Genomic DNA, 17,181 nt, shown 5'->3' with positions numbered 1-17,181 from the left:
ATCCTTTCCAACCTTAGTGATTCTGTGAAGACAGTGGATTTACTCAAAGTTTCGTCCAAAAACCAAGCATGATTTTTAAAGATCTTTCAATACCAAACACAACTTGTTGATTTTCAGTGCTGATTGAAAGGGATAAAATGTGTTTAACTCAGTTACCATTGCTGGTGTGAGCACAAATCATGAAGAGTTTGGAACATTATGAGATGTTAATACTTGGTTTTGGTACATAAGTGGTTTCTGTTCTTTATCCATTCTATCATAAAATGTTTACCCCTGACCTTCTAGACTTAGACGACAGCATGTTTGCTAAAACTTCAACTCCAGAAGAATGGATTGCACAGGGGGATTACTACGCTAAACATCAGTTCTGGGAGGTAGGAGCATATGTTTATCTGAAATAAGGATTCTTGTCTATTCTGGAACTTTTTTTTTCCCTTTGCATCTATAAAATTATCTGTAAACCTTCAGCTGCTCTGTAGCAGTGTATCTTAGTTTGTGGTTTGTAGTTGTGTAGGTGTCTACAGACTACTTGTAAATGACTTGCAAGAATTAAGTAGGGAGAGCAAGCCTATTGTGTGTAATCTTAAACTCACTACACAGAAATTTGCAGTTCAATGAAGGGAAATTTTAATGCACACAAATGAAAGACGGTTGGAAAAAACAATTATTAGCAACAACTGGAATTGATTAGAATTTGTGAATCTAAACCGCATGCTTGACAATATCATTGCACATTAGTGTAGGAAAACGAAAACATTTCTTGGAAGTATATTGATTTGGGTGATGATCTCAGAGCCCTTTTATGGTTTTTTTTTGGACAGTAATTAGGGAGGGATACAAAACACACATTAAGGAACAGCATGTAAGAACCAAAGGGAGCACTCAGAAAACCGCAGAAAGAGTAGCAAAATTACGGTTTCGTTCCCTTTAAATAAAGAACAAGGAGATTTTAGTCTTTTATTTCCTAAATTGATAGTTAATACAATCCAGATATGGGATGACAGTTAATGGAATGGAGGCAAAACCCAGCCAGGACAAGGACACCAATGAATTCTTACAAAGAATTAAGCAATATCTCTAGATCAACTGCCCTTGTCCTTGTGGGTGATTTTTAACTTCCCAGACATCAACTGGGAGTATCATATGGCAGACGCAAACTATTGCAGGAAATTTCTGAAGCATGTTGGTGATAACTTCTTGGTACAGGTACTAAGGGAGCCAACTAGCAAAGGAGCCAACTAGCCCTCCTAGATTTGTTGTTTGTAAACAGAGACGGACTTGCGGGCAAAGTGGTGATGGTGGCTGTCTTGGTCACAGGGACCACCAGTTAGCCAAGTTTCAAATAGTTGGTGATGGGGAAAAACTGCCAACAAAACTTCAAGCCTGGATATGGGCAGGGCAGACTTCGGGCTGCTGAAGGAGCTAGTTAGTAAAGTCCCCTGGGAATCTGCTTTTGAAGATGTTTGGGTCCATGAATGCTGGTTGCTTTTTAAAAGCCATCTCTTAAAAGTGCAGGACTGGGCAATTCCAAAGTGTCAGAAGTCAAGCAAGCGGGGCAGAAAGCCCGTTTAGTTGAGCAGGGTTCTTCTTCTAGGACTTGGTCAGAAAAGGAAAGTGTATGGACATTGGAAGCAAGGATAGGAGACATGGGAGGATTACAGAGATGCTGTTAGCTGCTGTAGGGAGAAAATTTGTGCAGCCAAAGCTTAATTAGAGTTCAAGCTGGCCAGCACTGTGAAGGACAACAAAAAGGGCTTTTAAAAATATGTTAACAGTGAAAGGAGGATCAGAGATAACACTGGTTCATTACTTGGTGAGGTCAGTCACCTCACAAATAGGGATGTAGACAAAGCAGAGACATTTAATGCCTTCTTTGCCTCTGTCTTTAACACCAGTGATGGACCCCTGTGTTGGAAGACTGTGCTTGGGGGGGTGATGATAAACTCCCAGCTGACTCTGAACTTCTTTGAGGCTTGCTGCTTCAGTTGGGTGTGCATAAATCTATGGGGCCCAATGGGATTCATCCCAGGGTAATGAAAGAGCTGGCCAATTTTATTGTGGGACCTCTCCATTATTTTTCAACAGTCTTGGGAGTCTGGAGAGGTCCCAGTTGCCTGGAAGCTGTCAAATTTTTCCCAATTTTCAAGAATGGTAAGAAGGAAGACCCAGTTAAGTACAGGCCTGTCAGTCACACTTCAGTGCCTGGTAAAATTATGGAGAAGGTTGTTCTGGGAGATACTGAAAAACACTGGAGAGAATGCAGTCATTGGTCATAGCCAGCATGGGCTCACAAGGGGAAAGTCCTACTTAACCAGTTTAATTTCCTTTTATGATAAGGTCACCCATCTAGTTGACCAATGGAAGCAAGTAGATTTGGTGGGTTTTGGATTTTAGCAAAGCTTTTTCGTCTCTCACAGTATCCTTCTGGACAAAATGTTCAGCGCACAGCTAGACAAATCCGTAATACGCTGGGTGAGCAATTGGCTGACAGGTTGGGCTCAAAGAGTTACAGTAAATAGGATTACATCAGGCTGGCAGCCAGTCACCAGTGGGGGTCCCCAGGGCTCCATTCTAGGGCCAGTGCTCTTTAATGTTTTTATAAATGATCTGGATGCAGGAATCAAATATACATTACGTAAGTTTGCTGGCGATCCTAAACTAGGAGCTATGGACTGCTTCAAGGGTAGAGAGGCTTTACAGACAGATCTGGGTAGACTAGAGATCTCTGCAATCGCCAACTCTATGAATCATAATTTAACAAGAGCAAGTGCTGGATTATGCACCTGGGATGGGGTAATCCTGGGTATATGTACAAACTGGGGGGTGAGAGGCTGGAGAGCAGCCCTGCGGAAAGAGATCTGAGGTTTGGGTTGATGGCAAGTTGAATAAGAATCAACAAAAAAGGGCCAGCTGTGTCCTGAGGTGCATGAAGGACAGCATAGCTAGCTGGTTGAGGAAAGTGATTGTCCCACTCTACATTTCACTGGTGCAGCCCCACCTCAAGTACTGTGTGCAGTTTTGGGTGCCTGAATATAAGAAGGACATCAGACTATTAGAGTGTCTCCAGAGGAGAGTGACTAGGGTGGTGAGAGGTCTTGAGGGCAAGACTTACAAGGAGCAGCTGAGGTCATTTGGTTTCTTCAGCTTGGAGAAGAGAAGGCTGAGGAGTGACCTCATGGCAGTCACAACTTCCTCAAAGGAGGCAGCGGAGGTGGAGGTGCTGATATCTTCTCTCTGGTGACCAGTGATAGGGCGCGAGGAAAAGGAATGAAGCTGCATCAGAAGTTCACATTGGTCATTAGGAAGACATTTTCCACTGAGAAGGTGGTTGGTCACTGAACAGACTCCCCAGGGTCACGGCACCAAGCCTGTCAGAGTTCAAGGAGCATCTGGATGATGCTCTTAGCCATATGGTTTAGTTTTAGGTAGTCCTGTGAGGAGCAGGGAGTTGGACTTTACAATCCTTATGGGTGTCCCTTGCAATTTGAGGTAATGTATGATGCTATGAAATAAAATTTTGGATGCTCTTTTTGATCATGGCAGACAAGGCTTCCATTTTTTGCTGATAGGAACATATAATTTTTTGTATGGGAAATAGATATTTATAACAAGGCAAAAATTAAAATAATCAGCTGCTACTATACAGACAATCTTTATTCCCCCTTGAAAAAAAAGGGCAATTTCCTAAACAGGCAGAAACATGTTTAGACAAAAAACACACAGCTGAGAAAATTTCATCTTGAAATCTGAAATGTATTGGCTATATTACCTGCTATTCTGTTTTCTTTATGACCCTGATCTTTTCTTATCATTGCCACTTTAAAAAGAAATTATCTGGTGAATTTGGCAGTTCTAAAAGTGGCTTGCAATGTGCAATTTCCCAACAGAAACAAATACTAAATTAATAGCTAGAATAAAGATATAATGTGTTGCAGAATGAGTGAGGTGATAATGAAGCAAACCTTGCTAGGAGCATGGCAACTCCCAGTGCTTCTCTTTAGCTTATCACAGAAAGAGCCTGGTATGGTAAAAGCACGAGTAACTGTTCCATGTTCTTCAATTTAACTTTGCACATATTGTTTTTCCTAACTTTTATTAATAGTATTTATGTGGTAGATGCCTGGTGACTTACCAATTAATCATTTAGGCCATCATTCAAATTACATGTGCTATTTGTTCTATCAGCCTACCAGGAATTTTTCTTTCACTACTTCCATGTAAAATATTGTAATTAAAATTCTAATTGTGATAGTCACATGTGGACTGACTTTAAAGCTTTTCTTTTTGTCCTAAAAATATACTGCAATGTTTTACCCTTTCTTTCTGCTAGGCACCCTGCCAGTCTTTCTGTTTTCCATTACAGTGACTGTAAAATTAATTATTGCTTTTGTGTGATAGCCGTGGCTGGATGCACATGTGTGAATGTGCTGTATTATTTCACCCCAGGTGGCAGCCAAATGTTACCAAAAGGGAGGAGCATCTGAGAAGTCAAAACTGGCCCTGGCACACGATGCTGTTCTCAAAGTTCACTCAAAGAAAAGCAGCCCCAGGTAAGTGTAAATGCAGATGAGCGAGTGTCATTCTGCGGTGCCAGACCTCATGGGTGTTTGCAGGGGAGATTCCCACCACAGTTGTGGGTCCAGACTGGAGACATCGGAGAACCATGCAGGCAAGGTGTCTTCACATCTTTGTGGGTGGGAAAAGAGATGTAAGAAGTTGGAAAGTCTAGCACAGCTCCAACAGGATCTGGGGCACTGCTCCCTTTGGGAGCAACAAGATTTGCATTACCTCAAGAGGCTTTATATTCTTAGATATAGGTAGAAGAGCATAAGGCATCAGCAGTGTTCAACCCGGTTAATCCCACTGCATATTCACTGAAAGAAGAAGAAATGGTGTTGTACACTGGGGAAAAAAACCTGCTAACAAAAAGTGAGCTTTGAGGTAGAATTAGTGTTAGAGTCGATCTAAACCAAACAAGCAGAACTAGGTCTGAACCAAAGGGTAGTTTTAAAGGGACAGATTTTGAGATGGATCCTTCAGTTCAGCTGTCAGCTGGGCAAAATAACTCAAGGGTTTGACAGGGGAGAAAGTTTGCAATTTCTTGAAGAGGCTGTTTGGGACTTGTCTCAGATAAGGCAGGAAAAAGCTTCATGGGGAGGACTCTAGACCTAAGTGAATTAAGTTGTGTTCATGCTGGGGAGGCTGAAAACTAGCAGTGATAGCAGAATGGGTAAGGAATGACTAGAGCAGAGGAAGCTAGCACTGAAAGGAGCAGTGTGAGTGTCTGGGGAAATGTTATGACTGGAGTCATTCAAGGTTTTACCTTTTTTAATTACCTGTTTTATATTAGTGGCCCTCGCTAGAAGCACAAGGATACTTAGAAAATTTTGTGATCATAGAGAATTTGTTGATGGGACTGAAAAAACATTTTTCCAGTTGGCCGTAAGCTGGGGTGCGTGTCAACTATATAAAATTTGAGGAGAAGAAATTGGGTATATTAGGATAAGTTAAGTTGACAGAACATATGTAATAATGAAGCTGTGAAAATGGCTTTTTTTTTTTTAGTAGAGGTATTAATGCTGGTATACAAAGCCTAAGTAAGATTCCTGTGTACTCTGTAATAAATTCTCTGTACAGTTCTGATCTTCTAGGATCAGACTAGGTCTGGGAAGAAAATAGACATGCTGCAATGATACCAGAAAGGCTGGACTTGTTTAGTTATACAGAACGAAGGCTGAGAACAAATTTGATTATTGTCTTTAACGGCACTGGGGCTGAACAGCAGAAGGGAAGGAGGAGCAAGTTAAGCTAGAAAAGAGAAGCAGCACAAAACCACACTAGTATACTTAGTTTGAGAATTTTTTTTTTTAAAAGGGCTTTTTACTGACAGAGCAGTGAGATTCTGGAACAGACTTCTGGACAGAACAGTGTCAGCCCAAAATATAACTAATTGTAAGGTAATACCTCATTAGGTTATGTATGAAGAACAACACATGATGTAAGTGTTGAGTGGATTCAGTGACGGATCATGTGATCCTAAACTTAATTTGTATGTAAGTGGTAATTTTCTCTTACTTTCTACAGGGAGAAACAGATGGAATATATGACACTGGCCAAAACTTACTTGGAATGTGGAGAACCAAAACTGGCACTAAAATGTCTGTTTCAGTCAAAGGAGTTCCGGCTTTGTGCAGAGCTGTGTAAAAAGTTGGGAAAGGTATTAAATCCTCTAAACTATCCTTTCCTTATCACTTTCTTTTTCCTACAGCTTTTTGTCCCAGCATATTACTCGTAAGGTAATAGTATTTTTCTGTGACATGGTAGTAGCTGAACTAAAACTCTTTAAGCTGGGCCGTTCAAGAGGAAGCATTTGTCACAGAATAGTGAGAAGAGGAATGAAGAGGACAATGATGCAGTTATGCAGTCCAGGTTTATTTCATAGAATCATAGAGTCTGTGGGTTGGAAGGGACCTTTGGAGGTCTCCTAGTCCAACCCCTCTGCAATGAGCAGGGACATCTTCAACTAGATAAAGTTGCTCGGAGCTCCGTTCAAGCTGACCTTGAGTGTTTCCAGGGATGGGGCATCTACCACTTCTCTGGGCAACCTGTGCCAGTGTTTCACCACCCTCATTGTGAAAAATTTCTTCCTTATATCTAGTCTATATCTGCCCTCTTTTAGTTTAAAACCATTTAAAAAAATGGTTTTAAAATCTGTTCCTGTCGCAACAGGCGCTGCTAAAAAGTCTGTCCCCATCTTTCCTGTAGGCCCCCTTTAAGTACTGGGAGGCTGCAATAAGGTCTCCCCAGAGCCTTCTCTTCTCTAGGCTGAACAACCCCCAACTCTCTCAGCCTGTCCTCACAGGAGAGGTGTTCCATCCCTCTGATCATTTTTGTGGCCTTCTCTGGACCCTCTCCAACAGGTCCATGTCTTTCCTGTGCTGAGGGCTCCAGAGCTGGACGCAGGACTCCAGGTGGGGTCTCACCAGAGCAGAGCAGAGGGGCAGAATTGCCTCCCTCGACCTGCTGGCCCCTCTTCTTTTGATGCAGCCCAGGATACGGTTGGCTTTCTGGGCTGCAAGCGCACATTGCTGTCTCATGTCCAGCTTTTCATCCACCAGTAGTCCCAAGTCCTTCTCATCAGGGCTGCTCTCAATCACTCCACCACCCAGACTGTACTGATACCAGGGGTTGCCCCTACCCAGATGCAGGATCCTGCACTTGGCCTTGTTGAACCTCATAGGGTTCACACAGGCCCATTCTTTGAGCTTGTCCAGGTCCTTCTGGATGGCATCCTGTCCCTCAGGTGTGTCAGCTGCACCACTCAGCTTGGTGTTGTCTGCAAACTTGCTGAGGGTGCCCTCAATCCCAGTGTCGGTGTCACTGATGAAGATATTAAACAGTACTAGTCCCAATACGGACCTCTGAGGGACACCACTTGTCACCGATCTCTGTTTGGACGTTGAGCCATTGACCACTGCCCTCTGGATGCAACCATCCAACCAATTCTTCACCTACCCAACAGTCCACCCATCAAATCCATTTCTCTCCAATTTAGAGAGAAGGATGTTCTGGGGACTGTGTCAAAGCCCTTACAGAAGTCCAGATAGATGACATCGGTAGCTCTTCCCTTGTCCCCTGTTGTGGTCACTCCATCATAGAAGGCCACTAGGCTGGTCAGGCAGGACTTCCCCTTGGTGAAGCCATGCTGGCTGTCTCACCTCCCTGTCCTCCATGTTCCTTCGCATGGCTTCTAGGAGAATCTGTACCATGATCTTCCCAGGCACAGAGCTGAGGCTGATAGGTTGGTAGTTCCCAGCGTTCTCCTTGCTACCTTTTTTAAAAATGGGTGCAGTGTTTCCCTTTTTCCAGTCTCCAGGGACTTTACCTGACTGCCATGACTTTTCAAATATCATTTCTTTGACTTTCGTCAAATGTCATTATCAGTCATTTTTGCTTTGCAGCCGAAAGTTAATTATTGACTGATTTAATGAAACTTAAGCTGTTACTTCATTCAGTACTCTGATGATACTGAAACTTCACTGATTACAGCCATCTAAATGGAACCTTGAAACTTGCAAGGATTAAGTAACGTACTAACAATAATTTTCAAAGTGTATGACAATATTTAACATTTTTATTTGCAGTGCATTTCCACTACAAGAATGTAAAGTAATTGTTCCCAAATATTTAAAGTTTAAGATACAAGGTTAGTGTTCCCATTCTGCATCTGTAACTTCTAATTTTAATCCTCTTGATTCTGAGATGTTTGCAAGTCAACATAAGTGTCTGTAGTGCTTTTTAATAACAGGTAGAGCTGGGTGAATGAAAAGTACTTTGGAAATCCTGTATAATACCTTTAATTTAACATTCTGGCTTTTCTATTTTCCAAAATATTTTGGAGGGTTTTTAAAACTTGTTTGGTTTTAATGATGGTTACTTTAAGTATTTGATTACATTCAGATACTTTAATTGTATTTTATTAAAGTGTGCTTCTCTGAGACACCTACATTATGGAATTACTAAATTTAGTCTATTCATGTAGTTTTGACTGTTTAGAGCATTTCAGTTTCATTACTGACTTCTGCATTGCAGATGAAAGATGCTGCAGTTTACTATCAGAAAAGCCAGTGCTATAAAGAAGCATCTGAATGTTATGAACAAATTGAGGAATTTGATCTTGCAATCAAAATGTACTGTCAGGAAGAGCTCTATGAAGAAGCAGCAAAGGCAGTTGAAAGGTATGTCTTCCAAGTTGGTATTGGATATAATTACCTTTTCCATTTCCAAATTCAGCATAATACAGCTGGCTCACCATAGAATTTTCACAAGAGTTTTGTATGGTAACTTTTTAGTTTTATATGAAGTTAAATTAACTTTGTCAGAATTCTCACTTGGGTAATAATAACACAGTGAAAGAATTCTACTTCATTCACAGCTGGAGCATTTTCCTGGGATTTTTTTCCAGTCTCTATTACTGGTCTTGCAAGTTCTCCTTCATCCCGTCCTCTGAACTAGGTTCTTATGGTAAATATGACAAAAACACTTAATAGAAGTATAAAATACTTCTCTCTTAAGGGTGAAATAGTAATGGATTTAGCCACTTAGTCACTGACTTCTGTAGGAGTATATCCATTAGATGTGTGGTACATAATGCAGCAGTCATTGTGGCAAATGAACTATTTGTCTCAAAATCTGTAACTTAGAGCAAAGAATAGTAATTTAAATGACCAGCTTGCACTGCCTCTCTGACAGATTCTTGGTCCCAGTCTCTGAGATGAACAGAAGTTCATCTCCCCTGTGCTGATGATGACTTGATTGATGACTTTTAAAGAATATATGCACCAATTAGAATTCTAGCAAGGCCTACAGTTACACACCTTCACTGGAATCTGTTGTGATGTACCTTTAATAATGGCAACTGTTTTTTAAAGGACTAAGGTTATTTAATATGTAGAGATACTTTGATCAAAAAGTTCAAGCATGAAAGTCACCAACTAATGATTTTTTTAAATTAGCCTCCCCAAATCATTCATGCAAATTTATCAACTTAGGTACAAAAATCTACACTCCCACATTTATCATGAAAAAGGTGATCATGAAAGGCTAATGATAATTTACTCGCCCATCAGGAAAAAATTACTTGTTTTCAGCATGTAGGAGAGAATACCTTTACAAGACTGGCTTGGGGCTATCTTAATAATTCCGCATCAGCCAATAACAATTAATAACTGCATGTTTTAAATTGCATTTTTTGAACGATGCAACCAGGTACTTTGCTCAGGCACTCAATAAGCAGCAAAGTATCTGTAGATACATAGGACAGAATTGAAAGAGTTCTCTAAACTGAGCCATTTATGTAAATTTTACAGAATGTTATCAATATTGGCCTGTGGAGAATTCATTGAAATTCTGACTTATTTCATTCTGGCTTCTGTTCATGTATACAACCATTCTATATTGAGGTTTACTTTAATAAACAGAAGATTATAACTGGCAAAATGTGATTAAAATAATTTGTACAGTGATTTGACAGCATGGAGGAAGATTCACTAATGCTGTAAGCCGTGTGATCTTGTTTGTACCAGAAGTTCTAATGATCTTGCTTCAGACAGCTTTATGCTGTAGCAAAATTCTTTCTGTAGATCTTTTAAGATGATGTGATTGTTTTTCACATGACAGACATATCACTTGAAATAGCTGGCCTTTTTGAAGGAAGGGCTTCTGGGGGGAGCTATTTGTTTAATGTTTTGGAGGCTTTTTAAAAAGGCAGTATTTTTTGATGTAGGTTAGTCATCTATGGTAGTAAATTGATGTGTCTATTATTTCAGATATGAAGAGATGTTAAATACAAAAGGACAAATGGTTTCCAAACTCTCATGTACAGCAAATCAGTTGTATTTGGAAGCAGCTGCAAAGTATCTAAGTATGAACAGAACTGAGGAAATGATGCAAGTCCTCTCAAAACTTGATATAGAGGATCAACTTGAGTTTCTGAAGTCTCGTGGATGCTTGCACCAAACAGCAGACTTATTGAAAAGGGAAGGTCGAGAGGAAGAAGCTGCAAAGTTAATGAAACAACATGGGTTTGCTCTGGAAGCAGCCAACCTCACAGCTATAAAAGAATTTCGTGCATCATGTTTGCTTGCTGCAGCACGTGCCAGTGTGACTCGCTGTTCAGAATCGGACCTGGTGGACATGGAGGTCATCCTAAGAGAAGCCCTTGAACTTTGTGAGCAAACTGGTCAGAAGTCTGGCATTGCTGAGGCTGTGTTTCTGCAGGGAGCTCTGAAGGGAGACTTTGCAAAGCTGAGCAATGCATGCTGTCAGTTCCTCTCTCTGAATCATTCTGCTGGTGCAGTTGAAGCTCTCTTTGCATTATCTCGCTGCAGCGCTCCTAGCCAGAACATCCTTTTTATGGCAACACGTGGCTTAATGGCTCTTCTGAGTCTGGTTAGGGGTTTGAAGAAAGCAGCCACCAATGCGGAGAAGGATATGGTGAAGTCATGCTTTGCTTATTTTGGGATTGTCCCAACAGGTGACAGTTGCCAGGTGTCTCAAAATGAAGCTGAACCCATTCTTAGGTTTTTGTCAGACAAGCCAAGTCTGAAAGAGAGGAAGACAAAAGGTGATTTCTCAGTAAGCACAGAGGAGGTAAAATCAGCTTTGAAGCAGCACTTGTTAAGCAGGTTGTGCTCTATTACCCATGAGTTACTGAACAAGCATTACCCTGATATCTGTATGAAATTCATTGTTGGTTTGAACTGTGAAGACAAAACCTGTGAGGATTACCATAAGCCCTTGTTGCGCCATGAAGCAAAGACAATATTTCAGTGTAAAATGCATCTGGTGGCAATAAGCGGACTGCTGTTGGAAGCCACGCACACTTTCCCTAAAGAGCTACTGAATCAGTGCAAAACCTTTGATGATATTTTGACTGCTGACAAATACGCATCATGTAAAGCTCTCCTAGAAATGTTTTTTCCTAATCATTTTCATTTGAGAATACTGTCTGAGAACCCAAAGGCATGCAAAGAAATACTGGAATTCGGTAACATTATTTCCAAACCCTGTAGAGCAGTGTTGAAGGAGTACATCACATTTAAGTTTAAAAACGAAGGCACTGCAGCCAGAAGAGAATCAACTGACTTGTGGCTAAGTGCCATGCAAGTTTTCGTATTATCTTCGGGATACCCTGAAGAATTTGAGAAACTTCTTTTTAAGGAAGAGGATGATTATAACAAAGAGCTAAACTTTGCATTGTCAAAGGCAAAAAACTCCCCAAACAGTAAAGGCCAAGGAGGAAAGGCCAAAGGAATAGAGGGCAGGCATGGTATGTTGCTACCTGACAAAAATGCTGAAAATGCAGGGAGAACGCACTTGTGCTTCATTCGACTTCTTGAAAATTCACTTGAACAATTCTATGTTCATAAGAACCCAGAAAACTGTAAAAGGTTTTTTTTCCGTTTCATGAACGTCCTGGTCAAGAAGTGCACGAGATACCTGATTCCAAGCATAGGAAATACAGTGATGTTGTTGGAATTCCAGTACATTCTCTGTTGTGCTGTCCTGATGCGTCTGTCCAAGAACATTACCCTCTGCTTTCCAAAGAGTTACATTGCTCTCATTCATTACTGGGAGTTTTTGTTCAGAAGCAAGGACCGTAATAAAGAACTTAGAGACACATTTTCTATTATACAGGAGTATAGACCAAAGGACGCATATGTAGCTGTACAGAATTTCAGATATCATCTCTGTTACCTAGCAGAAGTTTTGTGTGGAGTTCATGGAAGGTTCAATGTCCTTCTGGACGCTTTCGAGGATCCTGATTGCATAACTTCAGGGGAGGCTGAGCGGACTGTAGTGCTGTGCTTAGTGATGTTACTGAATGCTGATCAGGTGCAGAATTCTAAATACAGATCCCTCTTATGCCACCACTTTCCTGAAATCAAGGCGATGCTGAAGTCAATGAGGAAAGACTCTTCGTCTAAAGTGCCTGAAAGATTGCTAAGGGTTGTGGAACAAGTGAGTGATGCCACACATGTAAGAGAAATTGCTGCAGGCCTGCAAGAGCTTCTGACAGAGCGAGATGCAGAGTACTTGGTTGACTGCCGATGGAAGTGGGACTCTGCCTACACTCAAGGGCATCCACCCATACGGGGCATCCTGTATGAAACCATAAACCTTGACAGGTTTATGACCTCGTTGGATAAGACAGAATATGCTGATGAGCTAGAAAAGGAACTTGAAAGGGTTCATTGCTTAGAAGACCAAAAGGATCCCCTGGAGGTCATTGCGCTCAGCAAGCAACAGAAGCAAGAACAGAAAGCATCGGCTCAGCGCCAGCTGCGTCGTGTCTTCCATTTCGTTTCTCTGTGCATGAAGTGGAAAAGAAAGGCCTGCTCCAAATCTGAGCCTGTTGCAATGGAAGGAGAGGAATTTTTATCAGAGATCTTTAAAAAAGCAGATATTGACCAAACTCAGTGTGACCTCTGTGGAGTCAGATTTATCCAGAGCTCTGAGAACTATTTCAGCCGGTCAGAAAACATGGAGGCAGACACTTCTGAAGCTTTGACACCAACAGAGATCAGTGGGGAAGAAAAGTGGCATGCAGAAGGAAATGCAATTTCTGTGGCCAGTGAGGCTTACATAAAGCACAGAAACTTAGATGAACACAGAAATAATAATGCTGCCTACAAACACTATGCCGACTTTTTCAGAAGAAAGATAGATCCAATGATATATGATGGACTGGAAGTAGTGGAGGCCATTACAGAAAAGACTTACACCCAAGACCATTTAGCATATAAAGAAGGTTCCAACTTACGCCAGAGAAAAATCAAAGAGAATATTAAGAAGATTTCAGATGCAGTAGAAGAAATCTATGAAAGAAAAGCCTGGGCTAAAGGTAGGAACTTTCCAGTTTTCTTTTAAACAATTTAATATGTCATTTTTGGCCAAACTTCTAGACCTGACAAAGCTCCATTTGAAAATCTTAATGTGGTCAAGATTAAGGTATTTCCAGGTATTTCAGGTAGCTGAGGAAAAGAGAAACTGAGACAGCTAAAAATATTAAAAAATATATTCTCATATTTTCCAAACACAAAGCGATGCATCAGATAGTACAGGTAAAGTGAATAGTGGTGAATTTTAGTAAAGTGAATTTTATCTACATGATCAGATGTGCTGTGTTCTCTGAATTTATACAGTCTTACAGCAGCCTGTTAGATTAGACCAGGTAATCTTAACTAATTTTTCTGCTATTTCCTATTTATTTAGTTCTGCCAGCCATAGGAATTTGGATACGCACGGGTAGAGTGTTAGGAGTACTTGGAGTCTTTGGTTAAGGATATCCCTGACTAGTCTGCCCTTGAACTTGTAATTTTGCTAGGGCTTAACTACAAATCTGTGGGGTGTCAGGCACTCAAAGGCAACCCTCGTATTATAAAGTCCAGTAAATTATGGTTCTTAAATGTCAAAATATGTATCTCTTCCTGCCCCCCGCCCCCCCATATGCTTAAAGCATTATTTTATGCTGAGTTTTTGCAAGCAAAATTGAATCACTGAATGAGTGGCCTAGGAGTAAAATTGTTTGGGGTGCTTGCTGTGAGAAAGTGACATCTTAAATCAAAACATTGTTACTGGCTTTAGTTGTAGAAATCCACCAACCCTGTCAAGTTGTCACTTTGCCTGTGATGTCTGACAGCAATGAAAAACTGTAATATTTGGTATGTTCATCAGCTCTGATCAGTGAAATACATTAAACTTGTAACTAAATCACAGAATCACAGAATCATTAAGGTTGGAAAAGACCTTAAAGATCATCAAGTCCAACCGTTAACCCAACACCACCATGCCCACTAAACCATGTCCCGAAGTGCCACGTCCACACATTTTTTGAACACTTCCAGTGATGGTGACTCTACCATCTCCCTGGGCAGCCTGTTCCAATGTTTGACCACTGTCGCCCTAAAGAAATTTTTCCTAATACCCAAGCTAAACCTCCCCTGGCACAACTTGAGGCCATTTCCTCTTGTTCTATCGCTAGTCGCTTGGGAGAAGAGACCAACACCCTCATCGCCACAACCCCTTTTCAGGTAGTTGTAAAGAGCAATGAGGTCCCCCCTCAGCCTCCTCTTCTCCAGACTCAACAACCCCAGTTCCCTCAGCCACTCCTCATAAGACTTGTGCTCTAGAACCCTCACCAGCTTTGTTGTCCTTCTTTGGACACGCTCGAGCACCAAATACCCTTTTTGTAGTGAGGGGCCCAAAACTGAACACAGTATTCAAGGTGCGGCCTCACCAGTGCCGAGTACAGGGGCACGATCACTTCCCTGCTCCTGCTGGCCACACTATTTCTGATACAGGCCAGGATGCTGTCAGCCTTCTTGGCCAACCTAAAAGTTAGATTGTGGTCCTCATGTGTAAGCTTTATCTTTACTCCTAGTGGAAAGCTTTTACATATGGATGAAGTCCATAAAGCTTTCCTTATTATTTAATTGGCTTTCTGCTCAATGAACCATGATAGTGATGAATATGATATATGTAGTAGGCTTAATTAGGTAATAGTTGATTTTGGTATGACAGTTGCTTCATGGATGTTACCTTGTTCTTCCAGCCAGTGAAAATATATTTACAGAAATTATTTGCCTTAGAAATTACTTTCTCTCACTTTATAACAAGCATTTTTCAAGTCCTTAATGGTGCAGTTAAGCAAGGACTGCAACATCTCAGGTCCATGTTTTACTTTGACTTGTATAATTTCAGAGTGATAATGAAAGCCAGGTACTTTAATGCCCAAAAATAGACAAACCAGAATGTTTTCAGGCATTTCAGGTATACCTTAAAAGAGGCAGCACAAGGATGGAGACCTTCTCCTCAGATAGTGCTAGTAATGTTGATTGGAATGGGAAGTAGTACATACAGTATCTTCACCCTCAGTAGTGTATTTGCCTGCACATGCGATCACTGGTGACAGACTTCTTGCTTTGCAGCATCATCATACAGCACAGCTCTGTGTAACTTCTTTTCATGCTTGGCTTTTAGCTGCTGTCCATCTCTCAGTTAGCTTTCTTAAGGAGTGTTAATTGTGCTCCATTTCAGCTGAAGAAATAATAACCAAACATGCCAACAAATTGGTTGCCACCATTGATGAGGCTCGTAAGTGGCTGAAGAAAATGGACTCTCATAGGATAAAAGAAGAAGGTATGTTTTCAAATTACATAGATTTCTGTGCCCCTTAGAGGACACTGTTTGGTAATGGTCTCTTAGCATCTCTTTAGTCTCGAAGTCAGCAGTGTTGTGGATAGTCACTTACCCTGTAGGCAACCAGGAACAAGAACCTCCATAGGGGCAGTCTGGAAAACATGAGTTAACCCATCTTTCCTCAGTGGCTCTTTAAAACAAAGCATGAGCCTCGCAGCTGGCTACAGGGTGGCCAGAATGGAGCAAGCCACCTCCCCTGGCCCTCAGTGGATCCCAGCCTGCATAAAGTGTGCGTGTGGTTGTGCACACAGGCACACGCAGATGCACACATGCTTCAAGTGCAGTATTAAGGATATAAACTTGGGCAGGAGGAAACAGAAGAGACGCTATCTTCGTCTTCACCAGTAAGATAGAGCTGTTTCTTAACTATGCTGCAGCAATGCATTTATGGGCAGTGTGGATCCAAGTCCTTGGAAACCAGCTTCCTAACAACACTAATCCTTAGCTTGATTTCAAGAGTTCTGTGGAAAAATATTACATGCAGTTCATTTTCTTTTGTTTTCACTTCCATTTCACTTGGGTTTCACACCAGAAGTAACATACATTGATGCAGTCTATTGCATCACAGAGCTCTGAGGAAAAGTTTAAGGCTTCATTGTGCCTACCTGTATGTTTAGGTTTAAATACATACTTAGGTGGTGGGATTGCAACAATTGCATAAAAAGGCAGCAGTGAAGTGATCAGGCTTACAAATTGTGCTATATATATAAATCATTAAAGTAGCTCTATTTTAGAAAATTTGATTATGATAAAGCCTTGTGTTACATCTTCCTATTCCAAGAAAGATGTCGTTAATAAGAATTATATGCGGGTGCTCGTACAGTCTCACAGACAACGTTATGGTCTGTCTTTGAAGTCCGTAAGCAAATGTATTGTCTGCTGAAACTGAACCTTGAGAGAGGAGAGACATACTTCTTAAAAAGTCAAAAGCCATAACAATAGAAACAGATTTTTAGTGTAAAAATTAATTACTAGTCCAGCAAGTGGCTTAGCAGTCTCTGCTTCCTAGCAGAGCTCTGAAGCACATTGTCATATTAAGCCAAGTACCTCTTGGACATGTTTATACACACATGAAGGCAGATTGCTGACATATAAAATAGCAATAACATAGCTTGTCATACTATTAAGAGGAATAGTTGTTGGGGTTTTCCATTCTGCATTAATTTCTTGTTTTTAATATAGGCATTGTGCATGATAGAGACTTGGAAAATGAAGTGGAAGATGAAAGCATGGCTTTTGAAGAACTTGTGTATAAAAAACCCTCAAGAAAAAAAGGAAGATGTGGGAAATGGTAGTTAGAAAAAATATGCAGGTGGCTATTTTATCTTCTTAACAATCTAATTTTAGAATTAAAAAAATGTTAAAATAGAGGGATAGGGCCAGAAATGGGAAGAGTCTGAAGAAAAAGAGCAACTTATG

At 40.9% G+C, this 17,181-nt stretch overlaps 1 protein-coding gene across 1 annotated transcript; it reads left to right on the top strand.

Moving 5' to 3' along the window:
• Positions 1-285: 285 nt before the first annotated feature.
• On the top strand, positions 286-17,107 carry LOC104625064 (TPR and ankyrin repeat-containing protein 1-like; the record flags this gene model as incomplete). Its single annotated transcript, XM_010292597.1, has 7 exons — positions 286-374; positions 4,447-4,550; positions 6,085-6,217; positions 8,593-8,738; positions 10,329-13,405; positions 15,601-15,702; positions 16,945-17,107. Coding segments are annotated over 7 exons (3,764 nt in total), but the record flags the coding sequence as incomplete, so codon positions are not given.
• Between the last annotated feature and the right edge of the window lie 74 nt (positions 17,108-17,181).

The sequence above is a fragment of the Phaethon lepturus genome, unplaced genomic scaffold (assembly GCF_000687285.1).
Source record: "Phaethon lepturus isolate BGI_N335 unplaced genomic scaffold, ASM68728v1 scaffold10758, whole genome shotgun sequence".
Taxonomy (NCBI): Eukaryota; Metazoa; Chordata; class Aves; order Phaethontiformes; family Phaethontidae; genus Phaethon; species Phaethon lepturus.
Note: the sequence above shows the minus strand (reverse complement) of the source record. Positions and strands in the feature narration are given on the sequence as shown.